The following is a 15,594-nucleotide window of genomic DNA, read 5'->3' as shown; positions in this document are numbered from 1 at the left end:
GGTTACCCCACGGCTTCGATGGGGCACTCCTCTGGGGGCAATTTGTTTGTCTTTGCCCTGACGTTTGAACTCTCCTTCACCCTCACCCGTCACCCCTAGGAATGGGGAAATTACTGCTCAGCCAGGGCTGAGCAATTACACTCTGGCCTCAGAAACTCAATCTCCAAGGGCTGCATGAGGTTTTCCCGTCAGAGAGGCCTTTGTATGTCCCACCTCTACCTTCTGGGAGCTTCCACGTGACTGCCTTGTCGCTTTACAAAAGTGGATGCAAAATTGAGCTCATGTAGCCGAAGGAAAGAGGGGTGTTCCTGAAAGCTTTAAGCCCACCCACCTTGTTATCCGTTTCTCGCCTCATCTCCTAGAGCACTCCCCTGTTCCTTTCCCTCAGTCACTGGCCTCCTGGCTGTCCTCACCCATGACAGGGACTCTTCCACCCCAGAGACTTGGGGCTGGCCGTCCGCTTTGCAAAGACTGCTTCCAGCCCGCCTCCAGAGAGCTCTATGGCTGGGTCCCTCAACCGCTTCAAGTCAGCTCAGATGCCACATGCTCAGGGAGACCCATCTCACCAACCAACTTTGCATTGTAACTCCACTGCCTCCTCTGCAAGCTCAACTCTTATTTCTCTCCTGTAATTTTTCTTTTCTTCCAAGGCACTTATCTCTTTTTACTAGTCGGCGTAATTTACTTTTTTCTATGCATCAATCGTTCCTTGTCTCCCTCCATTACAATGCAAGCTCGATGAGGGCAGAGACATTTGGCTGTTTAATTCATTGACCTATCCCAAACAACCGGCGTGGGTATGGAGATTGAACTTCTAAGCGGCTGCAGCTTTTACAAGTGGTGAACCTGGCTCTGGTCCCCTGGTTCTCATGAGGGCCTGCAGTCCTGTGCTTCAACTTTCACTTGCTATTGTGCACTCCATTTTGTTTCGATCCATAGAGATAACTTTCTTTTAAATAGTAAAGACAAAAAAACCCCACATTGCTGCGTTTGCAACAGAGTAAGGGATTGCCACATTAACTTACTCTCCATCCTGTCCAGGGGTTCTTCATTCTCTTTTCTGAAATATGGATTCTTACCCGTTATTCCATTAAGTTGGTTCTTGACAAGATTCCAGATGTCACCAAATATTATGATTCCAGATATTGCCAAATTTAATGGATACTTTTCTGTCTTCATCTCAGTTAGCCTCTCTGCACCAGTTAATGCTACTGATTTCCTCCTTTATAGCAGAAACTCTCTCTGTTCTTGATTTCAGCGCCACCTTTCTCAGACTTGTACTCCTCTGACTCTCTTTTCTTTTTACCTCTATTTGCTAATAAAATGTTGGTATGGCCCCAAGTTCTATCTGACTTCAGCCTTTTTCTTTTCTTTTCACTCTCGTAGCTCTCTCTCTACGGATAACATCTGGCTCCAACATATATGTTATAAAAAACCTATATGCTATCAACTCTCAAATTCTAATCACTACCCAAAACCTCTTCCTCAAAGTCCAGGCACATAATTACAACTGCCAACTGGGCATATTCACCTGGAATTCTCTGAGGCATATCAAATAGAACTCATTCTATTCCCCTCCCCATCATCATCTATATTATTTAATGTCACCGTTGTACACTCAGCCATAGCAGCCAGAATCATGGGAGACAAAAGTGAGTATTTCCCTTTATCTCCTTTTTTCTTCCAATATCCGATATGTCACCAAGTCTCGGACCTTTCTTCTTCATCTCTGGTATGGCTTCCATTGGCTAGATCCTTATCATCTCTTACTTGGACTATCATAATTTTTCCCATATCCACCCTCCAAATACAATCAGACGTACCTGTTTAAAGCGGAAGTCTGATTCTTTGTATCTCCTTGCTGATTTCCAGGTTTAGTTCAAATGTCTTAGCGTGACACGCCACTTTTCTCCACCTCTGCTGTCAAGACTCTATTCCAAGCTTCCATCGCTTTTCATCTGAATTTCTCCCACCTTCACTCCCACCCCCCTTCAATCCATTTTCAACTCTGGCCAGTGTGATATTTATATATATTTTATTTCTTAACAGCTGTGTTGGGGTATAACTGACTTTCAATAAACTGCACTTAGAGTGTACAATTTGATATATTTTGACACAGATATACACTTGTGAAATGATCGCTAAAGATAATAAACTGATCCATCATCCTAGAGAGTTGCCTTTTTAAGCCCTCCTTCCCTACCTTCCTTGCCCCATCTCCAAGGCACCAGTGATTGGCTTTCTATCACTATGCATTAGTTTACATTTCCTAGAAGTTTATATAAATGGAATCACACCATATGCGCTGTTTTGGGGGAGAGGATCTGGTTTCTTTCACTCAGCATAATTATTTTGTGATCCATCCGTGTTTTAGTATGTATCGGTAGTTCATTCCCTTTTATTGCTGAGTAGATCCATTAGTATGGGTATACCATTATACCAGTTGGGTTGTTTCCAATTTGGGCTATTGCAAATAAAACTGCTACAAAGATTGACGTACAAATCTTTATATGGACATACATGCTCTTTTTGCTTGGACAAATACCTATTAGTTGAAAGGTTGGATCATATGATAGGCACATGTTAACTTTAAAAAGATGACATTGTTTTCCCAAGTGGTTGTACCGCTTTACATGACAGCATATGGCATGGTGAGTTTTAAAACTTTAGTCACTCTAATAGGTGGCTTTATTTTGCATTTTCCCTAATGGTGTTGAACAATTTTTCAAGTGCTTATTTGTAATCTATTCAAATATTTTCTTATTCATTTTCTTACTGTTGAGTTTTGAGAGTTATTTATATTCTGGATACAAGTCCTTTCTCAGATATGTGGTTTGCAAGTATTTTCTTCCAGTCTGTGGCTCGTCTTTCTGTTCTCTTAAAAGTGTTTTGAAAAAAGCAGAAGTTTTAAATTCGGTTGAAGTCCGATTTGCCACTGTATTCTTTTATTTATCATGCTTTTGGTGTCACATCTAAATAATCTTGGCCTAACTCAACGTTACAAAACTTTTATCTTATATTTTCTTAGAAGTGTTGTAGTTTTAGGTTTCACCTTTAGGTTTATGATTCATCTTGAGTTAATTGTTTATATTTAATACAAGATATGGGTTGAAATCCTTTTTTTTTTTTGCATACGGGTATCCAATTGTTCCAGTACCTTTTGTTGAAAAGATTGTCCTTTCTCCACTGAATTGCCTTTGCACCTTTGTTGAAAATCAGTTGTCTCTATGTGTTATTTTTATATTCTCTATTCAGTTCCATTGAATAGAGTAAATTCAGTTCTGTTTACACCAATATCACACTGTCTTGATTATTGTAGCTTTATAATAAGTCGATATAATATTGACCCTCTGACTTTGTTGTTCTCTTTCAAGGTTGTTTTGGCCATTCTAAGTCCTTTGCAGGCCTATATGAATTTGAGAACAAGTTTGCCAATTTCTCAGAAAAGCCGATGAGGTTTTAATTGGTACTTCATTGAATCAATAGGTCAATTTTGGGAAATGAACATCTTAACAACTTTGAGTCTTCTCTCCATTTATTTAGGTTGTCTTTAATTTCTCTCAGCAATATCTGTAGTTTTCAGTGTATAGGTCTTCCTCAGATATTTTCAGATACATCTATTTCTATATTTTCAGATTTTTCCAGATATATCTATTTGTATATTTTATGCTGTTAAAAATGGTATAGTTTTGAAAAATCCCCATTTTGAATTGTTCATTGCTAGTATATAGAAATACAGTAGATTCTTGTATATTGATCTTGTACTCTGTGACCTTACTGAACTTGCTTAATAGCTCTAATAGTTTGTCGATTCCTTAAGATTTTTTATATACAAGATCATGTCACCTGCAAATAGAGATAATTTTACTTCTTCCTTTCTAATCTACATGCCTTTTATTTCCTTCTCTTACCTAATTGCTCTGGCTAGAACTTCCAGCACATTATTGAATAGAAGCAGAAAAAGGTGGCACCCTTATCTTGTTCCTGAGGTTAGGGAGAAAGCTTGCAATCTTTCACATTATGATGTTTTCATAGATGCTTTTTATCAGGTTGGGAAAGTTCTCTTCTCTTCCTCATTTCTGGAGCTTTTTAATCAGGAATAGAAGCTGGATTTTGTGAACCATTTTTTTTTCTGCATCTATTGATATGGTCATGTTATTTTTATTTATTTTTAGGTCGTTAAGATGGAGAATTGATTGTCAAATATTAATACAACCTTGCATTTCTTAGATAAAACCCACTTGGTCATGATGTATTAGGTTTTTATTTATTGTTGTATTTGATTTGCTAACATTTTGTTTAATGTTTTTACATGGATGTTTGTGAAGGGTATTGGCCTGTAGCTTTCTTTGATTGTATTTGTCTGGACTTATAGAAGATTTAGGAAGCATTCTTTCTTCTCTTAGATTTTCTGTAAGACTTTTCATAGAAAGTACATTATTTCTTTGAAATATGACATATTTTGGTAGAATTTACTAATGAAGCTGCTTGGGCCTGGAATTTTCTTTGTGGAAACATTTTTAGCTACTAATTTAATTTATTTAGTAAGGATAGGCCAATGCAGATTATTCCTTCTTGTGTAAACTTTGGTAATTTGTATCTGTTAAGGAATGTCTCTGCTTCATCTAACTTGTCAGCATAAAGATTTTTTTTATAATAAACCCTTATTATTCTGTAGAATCTGCAGTGAAGTCACTTCTATCATTCCTGATATTGATAATTTGCATATTCTCTCTTTATTCTTTATCCATTAGACTAGATGTTTATCAATTTTATTATCAAGCCTCTCAAAGAACCAGCTTTTGGTTTCATCTTCTCCATTGTTTTTTTCTGTTTTCTATTTACAGTTACTCCTTCCACGTCATGACTTTCCCCACTGTGGTTTTACTATATTGTGGGTCGGCATAAAAAATTACATGGAAATTTTTTGTGAGTTTTGCAGAAGGTGCAGATGACATGTGAAGTACAGCAGACAGCACAGAAAAAGGTTAGAAACTCAAAAATGCATGAAATATATGTACAGTGTTTTTTACATCAACATATTTTATCTTTTAATACTATTAACAATACAAAACTTCTTTTTTAATTTTCATATTTATTTTGTATTTTTAAATTTATTTTTCATACAGTATTTTCACTTAACATTGACCTACATGAAAAAGAAAAAATTCAGACTTTTCTGGTATGAAGGGAAGGTCAAACATTTTTATGAGAATTTTCCAGATTGCAGGGGTGCCACGTCCCAAATCCCTGTGAGGTGGAAGGGATAATTGTAATTGGTTCCCACGCTGATCTTTATTATTTCCTCTTGTTTTCTACTTCTTTGTGGTTTCTCTGGTCTTTTTTAGCTTCTTAAGATGAAAGCAGAGGTCATTTATTTGAGATGTTTTTCTTTTTTTTCTATATAGGCATTTTGTACTATGAATTTTCCCTTAAGTACTGCTTTAGTGGCATCTCACAAATCTTGATATGCTGTATTTTTATTTTCATTCAGTTCAAAATGCTTTCTAATATTCCTTTTGATTTCCCCTCTGATCAATGGGTTATTTTCAAGTGTTTTTAAGTTTCAAATATTTGGGAATTTTCCAGATGTCTTTGTGTTATTGATTCCTAATTTCATCCCACTGTGGTTAAGGAACATACTTTTTATGATGTGAATCCCTTTAAATTTATCGAGATTTACACTATGACCTAGAATATGGTAAATGTTCTTTGCACTTGAAAAGAATGTGTATTTTGCTGTTGTTGGGTGGAGTGTTCTATAAATGTCAGTTAGGTCAAGTTGATTAGAGCATTGTTTATCATCTCCTATATTCTTACCAGTTTTTCAACTACTCATTCTATCAATTATTGAAAAAGGGATATTGATACCTCTGACTACAATTGTGGATCTATTTCTCCTTGCGGTTCTATCAGTAACTGCTTACGTGTTTTGAAGCACATAAATATTTAGAATTATGATCTCTTGATGAACTTACCCTTTTATCATTACGAAGTTACCTGCTTTATCCCTGATAATGTTCTCTGTTCTGAATTATACTTTGTCTGATATTAATATAACCACTCCAGATCTCTTTTGATTAATATTATCATGGAACATCTTGTTCCATTATCTTACTTTAAATTTATTTGCATCTTTATATATGAAGCATGTCTCTTACTCACAACACATAGTTGGGTCTTGTTTTATTATAATACCTGATAATCTCTGCATTTTATTTGGAGTTATTTAGATCATTTTCATTTACGTGATTATTTAAATGATTAGGTTTAAACCTATCATCTTAATTATGATTTAATTATAACATCTATGTCAGTCCTGGGTCAGTTTTGATTGATTTATTTTTTCATTATGGGTCAAATTTGTCTGCTTGGTAATTTTTTATTGGATGCCAGACATGATGCTGTTGAGAGCTTTATATTTTTGTATTCCTATAAATATTCTTGAGCTTTGTGCTGAAACACAGTTAAATTAATTGGAAACAGTTTAATTCTTTCAAGTCTTGCTTTTAAGATTTGTTAGGTGAAACCAGAGCCATGCTCAGTCTAGGGATAATTACTTCCCTCTGTTAAGACCCTTCTGTGTAGGCTACCCAATGCCATGTGAATTCTGACTTTTTTCCCAGTCTGGCTGGTGGGAATGGGTACTATTTTAAGCCCTGAGTGTATGCTGGACACTGTTATATTGAATTATTGCAGGTTGTTCTTTTTCTGGGTTTGGATAATTCCTTACATGTGAATCCTGATTAGTACTAAGCCATATACTGGAAAGGGATGCTCTGTAGTCTCTGGAGTTGTCTCTCTCTGCAGCTCTCTCTTCACTGGTCCTCTGTCTTGAAGACCCTAGCCATCTTTGTCTCTCTAGACTCTCATCTCCATATTCTCACTTCAGGGAACTGCTGGGCTCACCTTGGTTCCCCAGCCTGTGCCACAGTCCAGAATTGTGGTAGGAAGAGGGCATCATGGAGCTCACATTTGTTTGCCATTTCTCATGGATCACTGTACTTGGCTGCCTAATTTCGAATATCTTGCAAACTGCTGTTTTACATATTTTATCTGCTTTTTTCCAGTTATTTTAACTGGGAGGGTAAACCTGGTCTTTATTACTCCTTGGCCATAAGCAGAAGTCTAGCTCAATCTTTTAAATACAAATACCTGGCCAAATCCATAATTTAAAACCCTTTAATGTGCCCCACTGCCCTTAGGGTAAAAATCTAAGTTCCGTGCCTCTATGATCTGTCCTGCTCACCTGTTCAGCTTTATCACGAGATACTCATCCTCTTGCTCTCTATTCCTCCATACTGATCATGTTCTGGTTTCCAGATGCATCAGTCGTCTGCTAGCCTCAGCTTTTCACATGCTTTCACTCTGCCCAGAAGCTTCTCCTTGTCATCACTGCATGCTAAGTTCTACCTATATTTCAGATCTTAATGCAAATGTTGCTTCTACAGTGAGATGGTCACCAACACACTAGACTTCTCCTGTGCACCTTTTATTCCAAGCACAGCAAACTGAATGAAGTTACCCAAATGGTCTTCGTCATTGCTAGGTTTCTGCACTTGCTAGACCCTACCTGGAACCCCTTTCCCACTTTAAATGCTCAGACAGTTCCTGTTTGTCCTTTAAGATGGAAAGCATTATTGCCTCCTCTTGGGATGTCACACAAACCTCCTCCTCAACCCTCTCTCCTAATTTCCTCCCCATTCTGAATGAGACATTTCTCCTTCATGCTTTATTAATACCCTGTGCATGCCTCCACCACAGTGCTTTTCAAATGCTATTATAAGAAGTTGTCTCTTACTCTTTCTCTCTAATTGGGGCAGAAAAGGGTCTGCTGGTTCTTCTCTGCATTTCCAGACTTAACAGAGTGCTTGGCATGAATTTAACACTCTTTCAATGCATTTTGTGCTGAATGAATAAGCAGCTATATAGGGATCTTGGCCCTGCTAAGCACTGATATGAGGACGTGTGGAACACTGGCACTTTACAGGGAGAGCACTGCCCTTGGAAAAAAGGTTGCATTAATCCAGCAGAACAAATCATATTGGATGCTATGGCCAATGCAATTAAGCCTTTGTCAAACTCCTTGACTCGGGCTCAAGATGAGAACGTTGATGAAATGCCTTCCAACTGCCTGGGTTGGGGTCTGCTGAAATGGGCAATTACTGCAGTGAACAATCCATTACTTGTACTGTCAACAGTGTTTTCTCTCTCTCTAAATGCAGAATGAAGTGGAAAATGCTGTGGGAACTCAGTGGCATTTAATTTACTGATACGACTCAGTGTGAAACATTTTTTAACCTGGTCATGACAGTGGTATGTGGGGAGGGAGTTTTATGTTGGAATACACTGGGGAAGCCATTTTAACCATCCTGTGCCTTACTTTTCCCATATGTAAAATTAAACTGATGGAAGAAAATGCTTGTCATTTTAACCACAGTGGTTACTATGGTGATCGATGACTGAGACACAATGTTGTACTTCCTTAGCCATGCCAATTTCTTTTGCTACTCCTTGTTATTCCTTAGAGGGAGAAATGAATGGCAGGGCTCAATTTTTTTCTTCGAATTGGATAAGGCTCTAAATGTTTATTCACAATGAAGAACAGTGCCACCCAACCTTTCCCATTTCATAGCACACATAGAAAGTATTTGCATGACACGCTGGGGGTAAATGGATGAGAATATCTATAACCAGAAGTGATCTGGCATGGGATGTAAGCTATCTGTCTTGACTGGTTGCTCCAAGAGTTAAGGAAATCAGCATCTTGGCATATTTCTGACCCAATCATGGCACATCAGTCAGGAAGCTCTGCTGTAGAATCACTTGATCATTTGGCTATTACAATGGCTGCATCCCTAGGTAGAGGGTACCAATAAATGCTGTCAGGTAAACTTAAGTCATGATTGAAAGGTAAAGAGTTGAAGGATGAGAGGTTTGGTATCGCATAATATGGCTACAGAACTCAGTACAGAGACAAGTAGCTCTTTCTCAGGGCTCCCATGGTTGTTGGCACAAAAAAACCAGAGATCACTCTTGGCCATTTTAAGGAAAAAGCAAATATATTCAAAATATTAGGCATTTTATAGAATCTCTGGGGTGGCAGAATCAATTTTGGAGGCTCTACAGTTATAAACAGAGCCCAAACCACTCCATGAGGCTTCCCCAGTGAAAACCCCATCTCTGTTGCTGGGCACGGACACTGAGCCCACTGATGGTAATGGAGGCTGGGCATGGACACTGTGCCCATTGGTGCTTTTGGGGACTGGGCACAGATGTTCCCATCAATGGTGATGGGGGTTGGACATGGACACTGAGCCCATCGATGATGCTGGGGGACCAGAAACTCCCTCATTGCTGCCCCTAAAAAGCTAGATATTTTCCCCATTACCTTCATCCCCCAAACGAATCCCAATGGCACCTACTTCCTCATGTTTTTTCCTTCTGAACTGAAGACTTTTGAAGGAGCAATGATTTCCCAGAGTTTAGGTCATATCTCTGCATCTTCTACAGGGCTTACCTTCTAGTTTGGCAAGGCAGGATTCATCATGTGGGATGTGATCTACACATAGGGAGGCTATTCAAAGGTAGCCAGATGGTCACAAGTATGACAAATGCCGACTACTCCTAAATCATCATCTTCCCCCCAAACTGGTTTCCTCCTGGCATTTTCTAAATTGAAGAATGCTATTGTCATTCTCCTAGTCAATTAGTCTAGAAACCTGGAAACTGCATCTGATTCCCCACTCTCCATGAACATGTACATTCATTTATCTTTGCGTCGTAACCATTCTGCCTCCCAAATATCTCTTGGGTCTGTGTCCAATTCTGCAACCCCCTCATTGTTCAGGCCCATTGTCATCCTTCACCTGGGGATGGGAACAGCTTTTGCTGGCTCCTTGCCTTGGGCCCAGTCTGCCTCATGCCAACTCTTTCTCCATGCTGGCCAAGGGTAGTATTTGTAAAGTGCTACACCCCTTGGTAAGAGAGAACTCGAACCCCACTAGATCCTTTGGTAACTATTTCTATTTATTTTTTGACCTTTATGCATTGAGTATTCCAGTAATATTCTTATTCTCTAACAAGATAATAAAATATTGCAAATTACTGAAGAAATAGTAACTGTGTATATAGTAACATATACTATTTAGGCACACTACATAACCCTTATAACAAGCCCACATGTTAAGAGCCATCTGTATTTCCGTTTTACAAGAGGGAAACTGAGACCACCACAATAATGACATCCCTGACATTTGAATATATGTCTGTCTGCTTTCCAAGCCCATGCCTTCCACCAGGCCTCGGTTTGCTCAGACTTTACTGAATTACTTGAAGCTTGCTTTCTCCTATTTCTGTTTGTTTGAATATCCTTTTGCTTCTGCTTCAAAAAATTCCTTACCTTTGTCCACCTGCCTGAGTGTTACTCATCTGTTGCTGCTCAATCTGGTAATGATGTCTTCTGTGGAGACTTGCCCTGGTCTTTGACCTGCTCCAGCTCAGACCTTCTCTCCAGCAGTGCCCACAGCCCTTACGGCTGGGCTGACATTATTTCCTTGATGATCAATGAATGAATGTGAGCAAAGATGTGGTCCAAGCAGAGTTCCCGGAGGCACACTGATTGAACTGGACTGTTCTATAGAAGTCTCTTGAAATGGTTTATATTATATTCAGGTTTCCCAGTAAGGGCAAAGCAATTCTTCCTCTTCCTTGTAAGCCTGAATTGGCCATTAGTATGTGAATATGCAGGCAAGCTTGCCTGGGGGCAGACATTTACCCCGCCCCCATCTTGTTCCTTCAGCCACAACTCTGGAGAAAAATAGTCTCTGCTGTGCTAAGTATTGTCTTGACTTTTCACACTTGAGATGCTGCTTTCTGAAGCACTTCTAATGGGTTATCTTCTGGTTGGCTAGATTTTAAAAAATAGTGTATTTTATTGCTTCAAAGAATCTACACTCTTTTTTGCCCTTTAAGCCTTCATTTTAGAAGACGAGAGATGATTTATGAGAGGATAGAGTTGGGGTGGGAAGGGAAATTGAGTATCAGTTAGTGAAATTAAGAATTACATCCGTCTGTCTTGGGTGATTGTTACTGCCCAATGACAGCATCCTTCAGCTCAGCAGTTTGCGAAGGTCACTTGGTGTCGGCTCTGGATATATCAAGTGAGTCAAGCTTCAGCAGTTCTCATTAGCTCAATGCTGACCTTTCAAAACCAGATGTGTTCACACTCTCTGTACCTTTAAGATCCACCCTCATAATCTCTTTTCATCTCACACCATCCTGGTGGCTACCAGCTCCTTCTTCAAGTTGAGTCAGCCTGTGGTCAATAACGTTGGTATGAAGATGACGGTGGTGTTGATGCCACCCTGCTCCTGCGAGTTTCAGAGAAGTTTATAAAGGGAATACCCTGGATTTGAGCCCCACCACCAGCTCTCTGAACTATGAAATGCTGCCTAACTTGGGTGGCTGAAGTGCCTGGCAAATGAAAGGTCTCTATGGCTGACAAACAATTGCCTCATTGGGGGAGTCATCCAAAGGTGCCAACACTAATCCTATTAGTCCAAGCAAAAGTCCTGGTGCTACAATGAAATGTGTAAATATTTGTAAATTCTCTAATCCATTTCAGCTGCCAGGAGAGGGTAATATGATAAGTCAAGCAAACTTCCTGGAGATCAGCAGAAGTTTATGATTATGATAAGCAAACACAACTTACCCCACCATGGAATGAATCCTGGAGATCAGGGCCAGAAATATTTCTCCTGACTTGTGTCCCAGAGAACCCCCCGCCTCATCAAATTCTCTGGCAGAGGAGACACCGCTGGAGTCAGCAGACGTACCTGTTGGGATGGTGGTCCGGACCTGGCTGGCCCCTGGCTGGGCTGAGTGTCGCACACAGTTCCCCATTGGTGGGGAGGTTGTCTGCTGCTGGGTGAGGGCCTGAGGGGTGGTGAGCGGGAGGGCAGGCCTGGTGGCAGTGGCTGGACTACTCAGACTTCCACCCCCTGAGTGGATGGTTGTGGTCATCCCTTTGGCCAGTGGAGACCCTCCAACTACATTATTCCGGGATGGTCCAGTCCCTCCTACAGGAGCCCTAAGGAATAAAGCAGAATTCAAATCAAGTGAGAGGATTCAGATGCACTCACACCAAAGAGGCCTCGACCAAAGGGCTGCTATTACCTATCAGCCCTGGGAGACGAAGGCCAAATATTCAGGGGTCAAACTACTAGAAACAATGCCAAGATAATCCTTATAGTTGAATCAGGCCCAGAGCTCAGGCTGCGCTGAAGGGCATTCTTCATAAAACTTTCATGCCAACCAACTCCCAATGTGAATGGTCAAGAAATAGCAAAATAGCCCTGTGAGACAGAGGAGTACTCCCAAGTCAATCAAACATTTTGTACCAGAGTTTCTGCCTTAATTCATTCCAACAAACAGCTGTGCATCCCCAAACACATCCAGAAAAAGTGGATGACTCAGCTATGTCCCACCAGGCTTCAAAACATCTAACAGTGGGGCAGGGGAAAAACAATGGAAAGAACAGCCCACTTCCTTTGGACTCAACCACCATCTTCTTTCGGCAGGCCCTTGACCAAAACTTCTGGGAAAGGGCACAGAAAACATGACATCCTTCTCAGGGATGTCAAATAACTTGCAGTCTCAGGCCAGAAATAGATGCCCTTTCACCCCAAAGTTTCCAGATGAAACTAGCTAAGAGTGTTTAAGAAATAACAAGAGGAACACAGCAACTTTGGAAATGGGACTTTTAACTCTTGCCCCTGCACGTATTTACGCTAAACTCATGCGCTAGCTGTGGGAGTGTAAGATTTTGCAGGACTTAATTAAGGGAGTAAAAGCTTTTCAGTTTCAGAGGGGAACAGAGGGCTTTCCATTTGTCCCAGAGGTCACTGAAATCAGCAGTTGGGAAAACCTCCCCTTCTGTTTCTTCAAGATCTCAATTGTGAGCCAAGAGGAACCAAGGGTTGGAGAAAACATGTACTGTGGGACCCTTGCCCTCTCCTAAGTCAAGTCCATGGACACCATGTCCTGGTGTGGTTTGGTACCAAAGGGCTGAGAGCTCAATCAGAGGAGCGTCCCCCAGCAGCACCATCAGTGCTTCTGCATAACGACTAAGGGAAGATGGGTCTTGGGTAGCTAGACCTTCCTTTTATTAGCCCTCAGAACAGTCATGAAATTAGCCTATCCTAAATAACTCTGCCAGCAAAATGGTAAAAAATATGAATTTTTATTTTATTTGCAACAGGTTGAATTCATTTTTATCCTAAGAGATAATGTTTTTAAAAAGTTAAATAAAGCAGACTCACAAATCATGGGTCACTTTTTGTGAGATTATATTAACAAGTCTGAACACAACAGCTGCAGATACCCATCTGCTTCTAGTTGACAGTGGCAGATCCCTTTACGTATGCTCTAGGAATGGTTTGGCAAGGCATCCTCAGGCTTTTCCTTGGCACATGCTTTCATTTCTAACAGACAAGCACTCCAGTCCCCTCCAACTGATTTTTAAATGAACTCTGAATTCCTGAAAGGGTGCAGAGCTACCACATCAACTCTCAACACTCAACTACATGCCTGCCAACAGCCCATCAATACTGCAACATAAATACAGGTCTGGGTAAAAAGGACGCTACCTAAAGTCCATCCATTTGACCACTGTCCTGAAAAGGTATCGATTTTCCGTGGGGAAGCGTTGGCGATTTTCCTTAAGAAAAGTAAGGAGCTTGGACCAGAGAAGGCATAAACCTTGATGGGGGGCCATGAGGAGGGGCACAGCTGTCCTTCATATCTGAGAGCAAAGACTGCAGGCAGGCTTTCTGCTTTGCAGTGAGCTATGGATCTGGGTGGGAAATGTGGGCTTCTGAGATGCCGAGGGGGCACCTGGCAATGCCTTCTGCGAGTGACAGGAGTGACAACCCAGTGACCCTCCCACTCGCACGGGTGCCGGGGTGGACTCCCAACTGCAGAGCTACGTTTCAGAGTGGCTTGACCTAAGTGGTTCTCTCTTGCCCTCTACTTCAAAAAACAAAAAAGCCAAAAACAAAAAAACAGCAGATAGAAGGCTGAGAGGACTGAAGGGAAGTTAACAAAGTGCTCCAATTTTATTCACTGGAGAACTTTCTTATAAAAAGTCCCAGATGGATAAAACGGGAAATTTTACTTCGTATGGATGTTACCAGAATGAAAACAACCACCCCCTCAAATCTGTAGAAATATATGACACAAACAGTGGCCACAATGTAAACTACAGACTATAATAACTACAAGAATATTGGTTCATCAATTGTAACAAAGGGTATTACACTAAGGTAAACGTTAATAGTAGGGAAAGCTGTGCGTGTGTGTGGGGGGGCGTATATGGGAATTTTACTACCTGCAAGGCTTTTCTCTAAACGCACAACTGCTCTAATTAAAAAAAAGTCCCAGGTGGTAGGGGAAGACAGTACTTCAAGCTAAATTTTAAGCAAAATGATCAGATTTCATTTATTTACCCAACATGCATTTCGTTAGCACCCAGTATATGCAAATGGTTAGCCACTGGCAAGCACCTAGCATGTGCAAGATGCTGCAGGCATGCAAAGCTGGAGACGGCTAGTGCGGTCAAGAAGTTTACATAGTTGGAAGGGTAGGTTCATTGCACAGCGAGCCTTAGAACCAGCAGTCCTTGCCAACAGATGCTCATGATGATATTGGAGAAAGAATGATCCATTCTGATCAGTGCAGGGAAGGGGTGGTCAGAAGGCTTTATATAGCCAGTGGGCTTAGAATTGGAGTCTGGAAGGAAGTCGGATTTAATGAGCTAGTAGGGAGAAGTGGGAAGGCATTCAAACACTGGGGGTGGGGGCAGCCTAAGTTAAAGCTCCTAGGCATGAAGTTGCAGGGTCTAAGTCGGTGGCTCAGTGTGGCCAGATTGGAGGCGCAGGGCATTGGGGTGGTAAAAGGACTGGAAGGACGGTCTGGAGTTGGATGATTTACAGGGTCCTGAATACCACAGAAGGAAGCCGGATTTAAAGTGCAGTTTCAAAAGGGTTTAGGGACATTCTAGGATAAAGGATTGGAACAGCAAAACTGGAAACGGGAGACTTTTAGTAGACTAAAAGCTGACTGACTCCGGCAAAAGACTGGCTACTCAGACATGATGTGTTCATGAATGGAGAAGAATCTGTCATCCCTATAAAGGAGCAGATGATGTGACAGGGCGAAATCTCCCGAAGCAGGATGGGGTAAGGCAGCTGGGATCCAGACCAACCCACAAACTTAGGCTTCATGCTTCCTTGAGGGTGAGCACTCGGTAGGGTAGACCCTAGAATCTTGTGGAGTGACCCACATTTTCCAGGAAGGGACACTTGATGAAAGGACTAGTGAGCTTGTTTCCAGGCCAGTGTTACTCCTGTGTGAGCTGATAGAGTCAAGGAGCACAGCTGGGTGGTTTTGTCTTCACTGGGTGATGAGACATGGGCTCCTGAGCCCTGAAGGCACGGAGGCTCTGCTGCACACTTGCACAGACAGGAATCCCAGGCTGGCTCAAGTGGCTGCCGGAGGGGCAAACCCCACTGGGTTTAAAGTGCCCACCCCTTG

The 15,594-nt window shown here is 41.1% G+C and overlaps 1 protein-coding gene across 1 annotated transcript in view; it reads right to left on the bottom strand.

Annotated features, from left to right (window-relative positions):
* SH3RF3 (SH3 domain containing ring finger 3) overlaps nucleotides 1-15,594 on the bottom strand; it is a 401,913-nt gene that overhangs the window by 52,349 nt on the left and 333,970 nt on the right. The window contains exon 7 of the mRNA XM_077134952.1: nucleotides 11,838-12,091. Coding sequence (XP_076991067.1) covers nucleotides 11,838-12,091 — 254 coding nt within the window. The remainder of the gene's footprint in view (nucleotides 1-11,837; nucleotides 12,092-15,594) is intronic.

Source organism: Tamandua tetradactyla, chromosome 17 (genome assembly GCF_023851605.1).
Source record: "Tamandua tetradactyla isolate mTamTet1 chromosome 17, mTamTet1.pri, whole genome shotgun sequence".
Classification (NCBI taxonomy): Eukaryota; Metazoa; Chordata; class Mammalia; order Pilosa; family Myrmecophagidae; genus Tamandua; species Tamandua tetradactyla.
Note: the sequence above shows the minus strand (reverse complement) of the source record. Positions and strands in the feature narration are given on the sequence as shown.